Genomic DNA, 15,914 nt, shown 5'->3' with positions numbered 1-15,914 from the left:
TGGGAGTATTTTCTCCCACTTTGAGGTACATCATTTTATGATCACTTATGAGCGCCGGGTTAAAATATGCTCGGGTATCAGGAATCTCCATAAACGGCATTTCTGGGACTCGCTTTTTCCATTCGTCCAAGTGATCGTAACTGACGGTGAATTACTGAAAGTGAGATAATTTTTCGGTCCAAGCCCATGCATGAGATTTTTCAACGCCGAGCCATTTTGGTTGCTGTAATCATGTAGAAGGTTATTCCCGATAAGCAATTTGTCGTTTTCATTTTTCCCAATTATTGCGTTCATGTCTCCAGCTACAATTATTCTCTCCCGATTCATACTGAGCACTGAGCAAATAAACCCTTAACTTGCCAAACTCCTTGTTTTCAGCCTGAATTCCTCCTCTACTAGCGTATGTTGATATGAGCATTACTTTTTCCCCAAATATTTCGCAGCTGTACAAGCAAGAGTTGTTACTTATCTTTCGAAAGCTATGCTCTTTGCTTATGCATTTCGCCACCAGAATGGCCGTACCTCCACCTATTCTGTCGCGGGGTCGTTCTTCCGTATTGACGTTAAATCATTTTGATGTGTGCATTGCGCTAGACGAGTTTCTTTCTTGTAACGCAATTAACATATAATTGCTCCGTATGAAATGATCATCCATTGCATTCCAGCTAGCAAAGGCAAATTTATCCACCTGTTGGATTGGTCTCACTGAGTGCTGCGAATCCACGCCCGACCCTGTAGTTAGTATAGTCGCTATATTCATAGTCTGGCGGATAGAATCTCGGGAACCAATTGAGCTGTCAAATAGCGGAACCAATCGAGCAAATCACGACCAACAACAGAAAAGAGCACATCAGTTATTGCGAACAAAACTTCGGAAACCCTTTTCTCATGACTAAATGCTCGCCTACGCAAACTAACACCATCTTTGGGTTGGGGAAAGTTTCCCCTATCCGATGATGCCGTTAATTTGCGTTCGATTTGTGAGGAAAGAATAATCAATGTTTTGTTTATAAAACTTGATAGTACCTTGTCAATTGTTGGTCTAAAATATATTAACTTGGTTCCGCTTTTTGATAGATCGAAATTCTATCCGCCAGACTATGAATATAGCGACTATAGGTAGTTAGTTGCGATGCATTTGGGCTGACCTGGATATTCCGAAAGTGCGAAACGGGGGGAAGCAAATCACTGTTTTCTGCATTGGCATTAGGAGTATTTCTTTCCGAGTTGATTATCAATTTTTGAACTACACTGTCATAATGGTTCCGTGTTACATTTCGGCTTCTTCTATTGGAAGTGCGATATGCAATTTTCAACACTCCGTAAGCTCCATCACTTCTATTAAATGTTATTACTGGGCCTTGCTCATGGAAAACTTCTATGTTTCTTCTGAAGAGTGTGGTCGCAGCTGCTATTGACTCTTCACAGCTCCATTCATTAGAGACGGCTAGGCGTTCCAGAAATGTATCTATACGTGCTTCTGCAGTTTCCCCCAAGTGTGCCATCTCCCTGGTGGTTTTTGTTAGTGATTTCCTTATTATTCCTAATATGATCCACGAAATTTCGGCGTAATTCCATGATCTTCACAAAATGATCATGCGTTCCTAGCTGCGTCTTGTAAAATTGTGGAACCAGGATCACTCCACTGTCGTATCGCATGTGTTTCATTTTGCTACTGCACTGTTTCTTGGCGCCTTTTCTGCGATGACTCCGCCGTTGACACCGGAAAAGATACAGATAAGTCCAATGTTACCTTTATTGTGATAAAACACAACGGGATGGCCATTGGTTTAACGGATGTGGAATGAGGGAACATCTCAATTTAACGCGACAAGGAGCAATTGTTGGAAGTTTAATAGTCGCATTATCAGTAAGAATGTTCCGTCATACCACATCTTCAAGTGATCGGCGCAAGCGTCATATTTCATTCAGGCGCTTTTGAACTTCCATATGATGAAATATGGAACGCACCCATTCACACAAAAGATCAAGTATAGATCATTAAGAGTGAGTTCCACATAACAACCATTCGTCACCGACTCACACTTGAAATCTGCCTCGACCAAATTGGCAGAACGCGCCCAAACCCTTACTGAACCAAAGGGCAGGGAATACCTTTAAGGCACATTTAAAGTGATGATGGCTCCTATTTTGAAAATTAATTGAATTATGCCGCGCATTCTCCTTGCACTTTCAAACATTCAACGCCTTGGTTGTATCACTAACCGTGATTCGTTCACCGTGTTACAGGAATCAGTCATGAGAATCTTCCAACCGTTGCTCGTTTATTTGAATTGGATCGTTGTGTTATAGGTGTAAATTCCATCCATTAATATCTGGACTATGTGGTGATAACTAAAGTCATTTAGGCTGATCGAAGCTGAATTAGACTTTCCACACTATCCGCACCGTACTTTTAGCATCCGGAAAGCCATATTCCTTATCTTGCAACCGCACCCCCAGGGCTCCGCGTATCTGCAACTTCCTGTCCTTGGTAGGTTCGAAACAGGATACTCATATCTCTCACGAGCCCTACGTAATGCAGCGTTTCCGATATATCTGTTCCTCAAAACGCGGCACGATGGCCAAGTCCACCAACCGAAAGAAATGCTGCAGCTATACATAAATGGTGCACTTCACCGTTATAGCTCTCTGACAAGCGTAATTCCAAAATTTAAAAATGATTCCATATAGAATCAGTCACCATGAATGGGTTGAATTGGTAGGTACCTCCGGAATTATGGAGAGCCTCTTTTGTGGCACATCATCTGACCTAACCGACGGATCACTCTATCTCTACAGGCCACGCGGATGGGTGTCGCTCAACTCCTCGGATCCTTGCGTAACCGTGTACTTCAAAAAGGTCGGCGACGGGCATCCGTTGCGATTGTGGAAGGCTGTGACTGAGGTGGAGGCACCTCCGACCGAAGTGATTAACCACATCCTAAACGAACGGCACCTGTGGGACGACCATCTGCTCAAATCGAGGGTCGTCGAGCGGCTGGATAGCGATACGGACGTGTTTCAATACGTGTGTGGACAACCGATTACCGATTACTGTGTTTTAAGGTATAACATTCGTGATATTCCATTCAGCGTATACTTCAACATTCCGAATTTATTCAACAGACAATGGAATAAACAGCAAGCCCGTGGCGCTTGCGTCATCGTCGAGGTTTCTATTTCTCATAATGGTGCTCAACTATTGCTGGGTGGGATACGAGGCGTCGTTTTGGCATCCCGATACCTCATCGAACCCTGCGGTAGTGGCAAATGCAAATTGATGCATCTCTCCCGTGTGGACATGAAGTATGACTGCCAACTTTCAATGGTTAACAGTATAGCACTGACCGAACAATTTCTCATTCCAGGGGTCGCACGCCGGATTGGTACAACAAAAACTACGGTCACATCTGTCAGCAATATCTATCGAGAATCAAAAAGTTTTTCGAGCATTACACCGAGGGACCTGAGAGCAAAGTATAAACTCGTAGCTTCACACCACTAGATGGCAAGAAAAACAAAAACAAACATTATACTAAAAGCAAATCAATATAGGTATACACCCAAAAAAAAACACAATCACACCACACAAAGCAAAAGCAAACAACAAATGAGAATGTATCAAAAAAACAGTTTCCAAACATTCCAAATTTTTGATTACCAAGTGCCTAAACCATGATATTTTCTTAGTTCGTTTTATTAGTTGTGAAGAAGAAGAAGAAGAAGAAGAAGAAAAACCCAGCAACATGTAACAGAAGGGAAACAAGTGAAATAGGAGGAGAGGTAAAAACAAAACTAAAACTAGTCCAAGCAAATCAACTTAACCAATTTCAGCAACACTAATATCATGAATCACGTTTTATTTTATTTTATAGTTATTATTGTTAAAGTTTATATCGTAGAAAAGAATCAAACAGCAGCAAGCTAAACAACCGTAAGCAAACTAAAGCAAATAATCTCAAGTACCGTTATTCTTATGGGACCAATGTCAATAAAAAAAAAAATAATCTCCAGAGGTCTTCGTTGTATGGTCAGTCAGTGCCAATAAATGTTCATTTTCCCCTCCAAAAAAACAAAACAAAACAATCGTTGTATTCAAGAAAACAAAAACTGAAAAAGTATGTTATTACTAATCGATGGATGATTATTATTATTATTATTATTATTATAATGAATAAAAGAACAGAGAAGCAGAAACGTAAGATTTCCAAATATTTTTAATTGTTTTCATTTATTGTATCAATCTCTCACTTTAATGGTTTTTGATGATTTGCAACTATCCGAAACGACTTAAGACTAGCGGTTTTGTTTGTATTTCAAATGACTTTCTGGATATTCGTAACTAGATTTCTTCCATTCAGGAGGTGGGTGAAGCACACAAACACTGCAGAAGATAAGGTTGACGATGAGTATTGCATAGATATGTCTCCTAGTGGTTAGCTACTATTCCATGTCGGTCATGTCCTGGACCCCTAACGGAAAAGGTCGATCACTCGGCAACGGGGGCGGCAGGGGAAGGGATTGCGGAGAGGAACTGCTGCTAGGTGGCGGTGATGGCTTCAAAAGAAAGTTGGTGGCATTGCAAATCGCATCGAGAGAAATTTTCGACGCCGAAATGCGTGCCTCAACATCGTTGGAGGGGCTCGCCGTCCGATCGAGTATGAATGGTTCCAATGGGCTTTGGAATTTCTTCGGATCCTTTGCGAGCTTGTGAGGTTCTTGGGGGAGATCGGTGATGTGATCGCCGGATTTTGACCTGCGCACTTTGGCACTGTGCTTGGTGTAATGCTTAGGGGCTACTTTGGCGGGTTGGAAGCTTCGGTCTTCTGGAGTCGAAGTGGAAGGACGCGGAGAGTAGGAAGATGACGGAAACGATGGAGTTGGAGAGGACAGAGTTAACGGTGAGGAGGAAGGAGTTTTAGACGTTTTGGGTTCCTTGTTTTGAGTGGCGGAACCAGCCGCCGCCGCCGGCGCCGTCACCGATGAATCTCCGTCCTGTTTCTTCCATTTGGTGCGACGATTTTGGAACCAGATTTTTACCTGGAAAGAGAAAAAAACATGTGAAATTAGATTACGCGAATCGCCAGGACGGGATTTCATTTTCATTTTGATTACTTGGAGTGGCACAACTCCAAGTAATTTTGCCAGTTCATATTTGATCTGATCCAGGGATTCACCACTGGGTAGTCCTTTCATGACAACCTTGAACGTTCCGTTTTGGTTACGAATTTACGTTCAGTTTTACAGTTTTACGTTCAGTTTTTGGTAAAAAATTTGTGCTGCTTCTCAGTAAGATACTTGAGAAGACATTTAAACCCGTCCAAGGTTTCAGCCAATACACGGCATTCACCCCGACGTCCAATTTGTAGTGAAAACTTAACTTTCACGAAGTTCAAAAGTTCCATGCGAAGAGCATGGAAATCGGAAGTGGTTATCACAGGGCTGGTAGTGCTGATGCGATATAATAGTAGTGACTTTAGTGACTAAAATGGCGGAAATAGTGACTTCTAAATACTAAATAAGTAACCATTTATATGGTTACTTAGAAATTCAAATACGGTTTGATATTGAAATAAACTTTTTATGTCATGGAACTTAAAGTCAAATTTCACAAATTCCTCTAATTTAATCGAATCTCACAACGGAATCTCCTGTGACGAGCATTCGAAGTGATTTGAATAATTTACTTTTGCTTACGTTATACATGATGACTAGCAAATCGTAATTCCCATTTTTATGATCTTGAATATGATTCTGCGTTCGAAATCTTTGAAATTTTGATATATCTAGGTAGATAACTTTGATAATTCGCTAGAAACTTTTCACAGAATTTCTTCAGAATGATCTCAAGAACTTTTTTAGAATGATATAATTCCCCTTCTTTTAAACTTAGAGGAAAATAAGCTTTTACAAAAATAATATTACATTCTTGAAATTCTTTGCAGAACATTCAACAAAATTCTTGGAAATAGATTATTTTCGTAGTTCGAAATGCTTAAGATCAAATATCAGCATTAAAGTGGACATTTTATACGATAGATGAGGAGATGACAGTAAAGAGTTGATAGTTCCGGCAGTGTGAAATTTGTATATAGAAAGTAGAAAGCGAACAAATGACAATTTTGAGGAAGGTAAGAATCGGGTAGAGAAAGGCGAACCAGCCCCAGGCTGAAAGCCTCCCTAATAAAGATAAATTAATTAATTAATCGGGTAGAGCATCTCCTTTACCAAGCTCATCTGCAATGAGGGATGGTGAGGGGTGTTTCCCCCTGCCACCACTGGCAAAAGGGATGCTCGCCGATTTGTTCATGTACCTCCGATGTGCGGAGAAACAGTTCTATCGGTTGTTTCACACTCTAGTCGCCATCTGACGTAAACAACTACCCGATCCGTACCTTCCTTAAAATTGTCCTTTGCTCGCTTTCTACTTTGTATATACAACTTTCACACTGTTGTACTATAAAGGAAATATCAACTCTATAATTTAATCTCCTCATCTATCGTATGAAATATCTACTTTAAGTCCGATATTTGACGTTAAGCATCTCCGACTATGTAAATCGGTAAATTCACACATGATTAGTTAAAGTAGATTATTTTAGTTTTTATGGATTCTTCTTGGAGCTCCCTGAAGTCTCCTTCCATAAATCCATTTTAAATTTATTTGAATTCTCTTAAGAAATTTCCATGCAATTGACCTCAGAAATTTCATAAATTTATGCTTAGAATAATTCTGGACTTCTCCCCTGCATTCAATTGGAAATTCAATTCGTATTCTTCTTAGAATTCCCATAGTATTTCCTCAGAATTATCAAAACAAAAATCCATCACAGAATAACTTTGAAAATCTTCTCAGAATTCCTTTGAGATTGAACCCTCAAAATTCGATTCGATCTCAATTATTCTCGGAATTTATTTTGAACTCTTAAGAATTCGCTTGGAAGTATCTTCATAAATCACCCCAGAATTCTTTTAGAACTACCATCTTGACCATCTTGAAGTTCACGGGATTTTCATGGAATTTTCATCAGAGCTCCCTTAACCAAAATTTCAAAACTAATTTTGAATTCTTATTAGAATTGGACATAGAATCCGCATCCAATCATTCTTCTCAGAACTGTCGTTAAAATTCACTCTCAATTATATTGGAATTATTTCCAAAATTGTTTCGGAGCTGAATTTTGCGTCTCTAATAATTTAAACAATAATCAAAAGCGACGCTCGTATGTGATAAGCCAAGTTTAACTATGTAGGTAAACCTGGCTTAAGATTTAAGCGGAGATGAAGAAATCGGCACTTATTTTCACTTCTCTGATATATCTTGGTGTCATCCTTAGAATCGTTTCAAATTCTCTTAAATTTACTTTGGATTTCTTAAAGTTCTTATTATCCTTGAAAGACTTTTGAAAATCTATCATAGGCAAATACCTTTAGAACGTTTCCAAGGCTTACAATTTATTTTCTGGTAAAGGAGGTATATTTTCCCCTATTTTTAATCGAAATTAAAGGCATTTCCCAATAGTTTTCCTGGTGTTCTAAAGTTTTGCAATTCACTGGTCACCCTAATTAAATTTTTTAACAGATATGCATATTTTGTTAAAACTACTGTAGACTTTCTTAGTGCCAAGTACTCAATTTAAACATTTTGTTTGTATTTTTAAATTTCACTATATTTTAAGTAGCGAAAAAGTGACTTTAGTGACTTTTTGGTGTAAAAAGTGACTTTTTAGTGACTGGCTTCAAAATAGTGACCAAGTCACTAAAAAGTGACCTGCTACCAGCCCTGTTATCACGATAGGGGGATCTTTTCCTTCTTGGCATTAAGCCGGGAAATTTTACTAGAATTTTTCTTGGATGATGGATCATTCTCATCATCCGTGAGCAAATCAAATTGATTGCTCAAAATAATTTCATTAGAAGGGGGATTAAGATTTTTCCCTTTTCTTTTACGCCTAGGCGCCATGGCGACAGTAAATTTTTATCCAAATCGACTTCCAAGCAGATTACTATACGAATCTGAAGGATCGAAGAGGAATTTTCCAAATCGATATCCAAGAAGGATTACCTCGGGTAGGGTCCAAACAAGGATCGAAGAGGAATAAGAGTTGAACAAGGTAGAAATTTTACAGGTTGAGCACTGAAAAGTGCTGTTTAAATTTGTTGTAGCTTTAGGTAGTAGTAACACTTCCTTCATCTTTCAGCAAAAAGCAAATAGATCCGCACGGCAAGAGAGCACGATGCGGACTGACGAATACATCCTTTCTTTTCTCAGAAAAAGAAGCTTCCACCGTTATTCTTTTTGGAGGAGGAGGAGGATGAGCACAGCTTCATAATGAACGGGAATAGTGTGCAATTGTGATCGGTCGCGCTGTGGTCAGGCATGGAAAATCATTTACATTCATTTCATACATTAATTTACATTCATTTGCCTCTAACTTTTTTCATCAACAGCATTCCGCAAAATGATGTATAGATGTTTTGTGGGTTTTGTTAGCTACAACTTTTGTTCATAACTCAAATCTGTATCTCTTATGCACCACGAACTAGAGTGGGCAGAACTTGTTACTGTTTTCAGTGAATGTATTTTACATTCCATTCACTGAAAAACAATAGTGGTTTCTGTTCACTCTGGTTCGTCATGCATCAGAGATACGGATTTGACTTGTTAACAAAAGTTGTAGCTAATAACAAAACATACAAAATCTATATACATCATTTTGCGGAATGCTGTTGGTGAAAAAAGTTAGAGGCAAGTGAATGTAAATGAATGCACGAAATGAATACAAATGATTTTCTATGCCTGGCTGTGGTTGCACTTCATGATGGCGTTCACCGCCAAGGCTACGCTCGCGAGTTCCCGACCAATCCGGAGGAGGAACTTTCCGATTTCAGCGGAAACATTAGCACTTGCAGGAGGAGATCCTCGGACGGCATACGGGTGGGGTATTGAAGAAGTGGAAAATGCGATTTTTGCTGGCCTTGGAAGCGATTGTTCTTGGAGGCGCTGTAGACCTTGAAGCTGATCGAATTGTCCGGCATGGTGTACGGTGGGTTGATGGACTCTGACAAGTAGTTCTGCTTGGAAAATGCAATTTGAATTTTGCTACCATCATTTCCATTCATTCAATGTTGTTCAAGTGCTGGATGCTGCGTTCGACTGGTTCGACTGCGATGGCGTCTCCCATCTGGACCATGGTGGTACCCTCTTTGGTATTTGGGAACTTTATCCTGACATTTCCTTACAGGCAGGACAGATTGAACAGCTTATCGGTGTTAGCTGTGTTGTTATCGAGTTCGTAGACCATCATCACTGCGCCCTGTTGCTGTGCCGGTTGAATGCAGTTGGCGTGTTCCGGTCGGTGTTGGTTTCCAGTTTTCCGAAGGATTATACTCGGGCGGTGAAAAATTCGGTGCAAATCCGGTTCCTCCGCCGGCTCCCAGCAGGGCTGGTTGACTAATGATTGACGTTCGTTGTGCGGGGTCGGGGTCGAAGATTAGGAATCACATAGATGAAGACAACTAACTCATTTTTTTCCTTGTTTCAAGATCATCCTCGGTAGACAAAGCCGAGTCTTGTCACTATCAACAAGGCATAAAAAGTAACAAGGACTAAGATGTGTTCCTTGGATTACTGAAAATCCGGTTTCCCTAGTTTGAAGTAGTCAGGACTAGGAATCGGTGGTAGATCTTACATCCCGTAACGTACCACGAAAAGGTGATCTACCCACGTTACGGGGCAGCTTTTCCTTTAGATTAATTTACTGTCACAGAGATCTTTCCAGAATTCTTCTTCCTAAAGCTCCCTAGAAAATTGTCTCTGAAATACCTTGGTGTTATTTCTAGAATTTATTCTAAAATCTGCTCAAATTTGTTTTGGAAAAAATTAAAAATTCTAATAATAGTTCTTCAAAGTGACTGTAGTTATCCTGAAAATCTAGTCCAGTCCAAGGGTTTTGAAATCTTATTGTTTTCGAAGAGAGGACGAGGTATATTTTTCCAGATTTGTCATGTAAATTCACGGGATTTTCCCGGTGACTTCAAATTCCCAGCTTTTTTCCGAGGGGGACGACTCTATCTACGATGCAGAAAAGATTGTGTGTTTACTGTGGCTAGCTGCACGCACGCTGAGTAGATAGAAGGAAGATTTATGTCGATTTTCAATATTTCCTGCAAAAAGATGAAGCGCGATGCAAGTATATGCGAGAAATGAAAGATGATTTTTCGAAGATTGATTCGCAAGTGTGAGATTTTTTGATCATCTAGAATTGAGATTTAGATGTGTCGCTCCCCTCGGCTTTTTCTCGGTTTTCCCGGTTCACTGGTCACTCTGCATTTCACACATGAAACTTTTGTTTTTAATCCCATTATATTTGTTTTGCCTTGAGCACATCTGGGCTGGGTCTTAAAGCTCCGCAAGAAACTTATTCCGGATAATACGCTTAACCAAAAGCTAATTCGCGGGTGGATTCCTCCGATGGGAAATCGTAAAAATAGCGCTTTCACCTTCAACATTATGTAAGTTAATTCCATTTCAATTGCAATAGCAGCAACATTAAAGCTATGTCCATTTAGAATTCGGAATAATAAAATCATCTGTATCTCGGTAACGGATTGACGTACAAATAAGGTTAATACATCAAAACAAAGGTAATTCACTGTACTTTTAGGAAAAAAATATCAATACAAATAATTTCTCTTCGTTTCTAATGAAAATTAGCACTTTCTTCTTTATTCCTCTCATCAAACGCTGCACACCTCCGGAGTCAACTTCCTTGGCACATTTGTTCCACATTTTGGTCATCTGAATCGCGTCCCGAACCGTTTTTCCACTTTTCTTAAGCTTCCGCTTCATTACTGCCCAAAATCTCTCGATGGGCCGGAACTGCTGGCAGTTGGGTGGATTTATGTTTTTATCGATGAAATCTACGTTATTATCGCGGTACCACTGGATGACTTCCCGGCTGTAGTGGCTACTCGCCAAATCTGGCGAAAACTTCACGGGACCTTTATGGGCTTTAATGAAAGGTAGTACGCGGTTTTTAAGGCATTCTTCCTTGTACAGCTTCGAGTCCATTGTCTTATTCGTCACGAACACTTTGGTCTTTGCTCCGCAGCTGCATATCCCTTGCCAAATCATCAGTTTTTTGGAAATTTTGTCCATAAAAGCAAACTTAAACTTCGCAGGAACATCTCCTCGTGCCGTCGCCATGTAGAATTTTTGGCCAGGAAGCTGTCCGAAATCCATTTTGACGTAGGTTTCATCGTTGATGAGCAGGCATCCTTGGTACTTCGTCAAAACCTGCTGGTAAAATTTCCGAGCTCGAGTTTTGGTGACGAAACTTTGCTTCAACGTTCTGTTTGGTTGCTTGCTGGCTCGACAAGAACGATATCCTGCTCGCAAACGAATTCTTCGGACGGTACTGCGAGCAGCAGCGTATTTTTGTGCGATTTCATTATCTGATAGTCCAGGGTTTGCTCTGACGGTTCTCAACACCTTCTGGTTCAGCTTGCGGTCATATGTTCCACTACGACGCTTATCTTGAGGCACTCGATCCACGCTCTTTCGCTCCCTGAAACGTTTGAGCACATCATACACGGTTGATTTGGCGATTTTCAACGTTTTTGCGATTTTTATTGTGGACCACGTTGGATTATCAACGTGGGTGTGCAGAATTTTTTCTCTCCTCTCGGCTTCCATCTGGAATAATTTTTGACTCACTGCACGAAACACCGTGCAATTTATACCACAGAAAGTGGGCGCCTAGGTAAACAAACCGCTGTATAATAATTCTTGCAGCGGTCACTTTCCGTGCCGCTGCAACACAATAAGTGATTCTGGATTCTAACTGGACAGAACTTTACAATGCTAAACTTTACTGATAAACTAATTAGACGAGCTAACAAGGTTTAAAATGAAAACCTAAAATATTTAATACCGTCACTCTATGCTGTCAAAACAATGCTTGTATTTGTATATTTGAATCATTAATCAATGATAAAAGTGCTGCACCAAGCAATAAAAAAAATCCTCCCAAGCAAGAACATTATCCTGAATTCTCATTTAGTTAGTTTTCTGAGCAAATCAAGCTGTTAAGAACACAATGTGGAACAAGACCTACACGGATAGAAAACCCCTTATATCTTTTGGCAAATTTATATTGATGGTTATTCATAAAATGTATAAGTCAACTAATAGCTAGACGCCTTGCAAAAAGTTAATGAAGATCAGGTGTCAAATGAAATGTATACATGTTTTTGCATTTTTATAGAATCTATGTGGTTTGTCTTATGGAAGGTATAAGGCTGATGTTTTGGCAAAAATGTATAAGTGAAACACATGAATAAAATAATTAATTTTCGTTTCGTGTAGAAGTGATCAGAAAAAAAAATCATAATCTTCTCTTAAAACTGAATTTCAGGGCTGGTAGCGATGAATGCTGTCAAAAATAGTGATTTTAGTGACCATATTGAAGAAATAAGTGACAAAATAGTGACTTATAGTTGTAACAAAGTGACTAAAAAGTGACCTAAGGAAAGAAAATTAGTCGTTCTGATTGGCATACCAAATGAATGTTTGATGGTTTAGACTTATTCAATTAGAATCTCAAAAACACTTAAATATGTACGATAGGAACCTTTAAAGCGAAAGATTCAATAGAATGTTTATGACTAAACCTCCAAGTGTCTACTACCTTTAAAAAAACGGAAACCCGGGAATTCTCAGGGAATCTTATTATGCTCTTGAATATCTCTGCTGTAAGGATATCTGTTCTTTCTTGAAGTTTTTTTTTTGTTTAGAGCTTTATTAGCGAGATCAATATCTTTCTCGCAGTTCTCGAAACTTCTCTGAAGTGTTTGCAGTTCTCATGAACCGTGCTGTATTACCATGAATGTAATTGAACTATTCTAAAAATGTTTAAGCTTGCATGAACTTTTGGACTTACGTTAAAAACTCAATAATTTTCTTAACATCTCTAAAGTTCTCTGAAAATCTGGAACTTCTTGAAATTTCCCGCTCATTTAGTGAAAGTAATTGAACTGAACTCCCCTGAAATTCCCTTTGTTTTTGGAGCTTTACTAAACTTATTTGAGATGCTCCCGAAATGTTCATAAAAGTTCCTGAAGTTCTCGGATCTTCCCTTAGGTTCCATAGACTTTTATGAAGTTCTCGAAATGTTTCTGAAGATCTCTGAACTTCTGTGAAATTTTCGAAGTTATTCTGAAATTTCAGGAACTTCTTTAGGCTTCCGCTCCGCATCGAATTAATTAATATAGTTCTATGATTTTCACTGAAGTTCTCAAGATTTGTGTGAAGTTCAAATCATGGAAACTAATTCATAACTTCTTCAATAGTCTAGAGGTTCCTGATGTTTTTAAAACTGCCCAAAATATTTCTCAATTTCGATAAAATTCTCTTGAGTGCCCTGCCTTGGTATTTTTTTAAAGAACCCACAATTTTACTGTAATTGATTAAATTGCCTTTAAGTTATACAATTTTCCTTAAGTTTTATAAAGTTTATAAACGCTCACGGAACTTTGCCTTAAATTACTAATTTTCCCTGTAAGAAGTTTTCTATGGTAACCTTAATTTCTCTATAGTGATGAAATGTTCCGGTAAATTTTCTGATATATATTTATAATTTCCTGAAGCTTCTAAAGTTTTCGGATCAATCATAGAATTCTTGGAATATCCTATAATTCCAAGGAACTCCTTGTAAGTCGCTGCAAATTTCCTTAAGTTAATGGGATTTTTCTCATGTTATCTAATCGTCCTCGAAGTACTCAGAACTTCACTGAATATAATGAAACAATCAAAACTATCTAAATTTCTTAGAAGTTTTCTGGAATTTCTTGAAAATAACGGTGCTTGCTAGAAGTTCTGGTTTTTTTTAATTAATGGAACTTTAAGTTGATTAGAGATCATCTTTAAGCTAAACTTTCGCATTTTCTATAGATCTTGAAATTCCCATGATATAACCCCCTTGAAATACTCTCACATTTTCCGGATGTTCATATAATTTTTATTGCGTTCCAGAAATTTTCTCTGAACAAACCGAAGTTTCCGAAAATTCCGGATTCTGCAATTTCCTTGAAATTTTTTGAACTGCCCTTTAATTCTCTGATCTGTCTTCATGTTCTCAGAGCTTCCCTAAAACTCTCAAATCTAATGAAGATCTCAGTTCTGCTTTAAAATAAAATGAATTCTCGTAAACACCTTTAAACCTTCCTGGAATTCTCTGGATTTCTGTGAAGTTCTTGAAATATTTCTTAATTTTTCATAAATTTTCTTAAGAGTCTATACTGAACATCTTAAGGGTTCTCGATTTTATTTCAGCACTTCATGGAACTATCCAGAATTTGTCCAAACTCACGGTTATCGATTTTTAATCCAATTCAATAGTCTGGGCTAAAGTTTCGGGGACTTCCCCTTAAGATCTCTGGATTTTCCCAAAGATCTCTAGATCTAGCTTTTCTGAGATCAATAGAACTTCATTAAAGTTTCTACATTTTTGATAGTACGAAACGTCAAGACATTAAAAATTTTGTGATCTTAGACTTACTAAAATGAAGTAAATGTTCAACTTCAACATTTAATGGATTTGAGCTAAAGCCTTTTCTTTAAAACTGATTGTCATGTCTTAAAAACGTTTGCGTTAAAAACATATTTTTAACACATTTCATAAATAGCATTATTATTATAAACCTGGAAATTATCCACCAAAGTTATGGAAAAACCTGAAAAACTCAGGGAACTTTATTTAGCCAAATGAGTGAACACCTTGTAGATAGAGAAGAATGATTAAACGTAAAAAAAAACAAGATAGAATTGTTCAAAAAATAGAACAAAATATAGGCCTATCCAGAAGAATGATCAATCTTGAAATAAATTCACGTTTAAAAAAGTCACTATTATTACAAGAAAAAGTGACTTTAGTGACTTGGCCTTTAAAAAAAAGAGACTTTTTAGTGACTGGCTTGAAAAAAAGTGACCAAGTCACTAAAAAGTGACTCGCTGCCAGCCCTGGAATTTAGACAAGGCAAGTCAATTGATTAACTCAGTTGAATTCAACTGATTTGAACGTGTAAACCATGCCATTAAACTGACTTGATCAACTTACTCGAAGTTAAAATAGTTGAACCAGTCTCAACTTTTCAAGTCAATTGAATTCAACTGAGTTGATCAATGACTTGTCTTGTTTAAGACCCAGCTTAACTCTTAATCGTTCTTGCATTTACTCAAAGGCGCTCCAATGCGCTCAAGGCATTGATTTTTGTTGGACACAGCTGGATCGAGCAGACGCACCAATCTACTCGAAGGTTAAAATTTGTCAGACGCAATTAGGTATAACATCAATTAAGAGACGCACATTCCCATAAGCAGCTTAAATTTTGTAACAACTAACAACGTCTAGCGTCTCTAAGAAAATGAATTTTTATTTGGGTTCAACTCTGGAAAGTGACAACACCCAGTGGGATCTGAATTTATAATAGGCTCAAAATCATTGAACTACCCTTTTATTTAAGTAACTTTTGCTCAACTTTCAAAAATGCAACATCCAACATTGAACTACCACAAGTTCGCAACTCTATTTAAAATTTGGAATGAAAGACCATCCTTAAACTACAACCAGTAATTAAGTTGTTTAAAACAAGCGACGTCAGCCATAGTTATTAATAAGTTTCTGTTGCAGTCCGCATCGTGCTCTCTTGCCGTGCGGATCTATTTGCTTTTTGCTTAAGGAAGTGTTACTACTACCTAAAGCTACAACAAATTTAAACAGCACTTTTCAGTGCTCAACCTGTAAAAATTTTCTACCTTGTTCAACTCCTCTTATTCCTCTTCGATCCTTGTTTGGACCCTACCCGAGGTAATCCTTCTTGGATATCGATTTGGAAAATTCCTCTTCGAT

The 15,914-nt window shown here is 38.3% G+C and overlaps 2 protein-coding genes across 4 annotated transcripts in view; one reads left to right on the top strand and one right to left on the bottom strand.

Annotated features, from left to right (window-relative positions):
- The window catches only part of cv-c (crossveinless c), an 86,963-nt gene extending 83,463 nt beyond the window's left edge, over window positions 1-3,500 (top strand). Inside the window, exons 10-12 of the mRNA XM_065217067.1 lie at window positions 2,803-3,069; window positions 3,130-3,309; window positions 3,372-3,500. Coding sequence (XP_065073139.1) covers window positions 2,803-3,069; window positions 3,130-3,309; window positions 3,372-3,486 — 562 coding nt within the window. The 3' untranslated portion in view covers window positions 3,487-3,500. The remainder of the gene's footprint in view (window positions 1-2,802; window positions 3,070-3,129; window positions 3,310-3,371) is intronic.
- Window positions 3,501-4,202: 702 nt separating this feature from the next.
- The window catches only part of NK7.1, an 83,079-nt gene continuing 71,367 nt past the window's right edge, over window positions 4,203-15,914 (bottom strand). For all 3 annotated transcript variants that reach the window (XM_065217201.1, XM_065217202.1, XM_065217203.1), the window contains one exon: window positions 4,203-5,043. In XM_065217201.1, the coding sequence (XP_065073273.1) occupies window positions 4,447-5,043 (597 nt within the window). In that variant the 3' untranslated portion in view covers window positions 4,203-4,446. The remainder of the gene's footprint in view (window positions 5,044-15,914) is intronic.

This window comes from Ochlerotatus camptorhynchus, unplaced genomic scaffold (genome assembly GCF_037179485.1).
Source record: "Ochlerotatus camptorhynchus isolate MF236.1 unplaced genomic scaffold, CSIRO-AGI_Acam_v1.1 ptg000070l, whole genome shotgun sequence".
NCBI classification, from domain to species: Eukaryota; Metazoa; Arthropoda; class Insecta; order Diptera; family Culicidae; genus Ochlerotatus; species Ochlerotatus camptorhynchus.
Note: the sequence above shows the minus strand (reverse complement) of the source record. Positions and strands in the feature narration are given on the sequence as shown.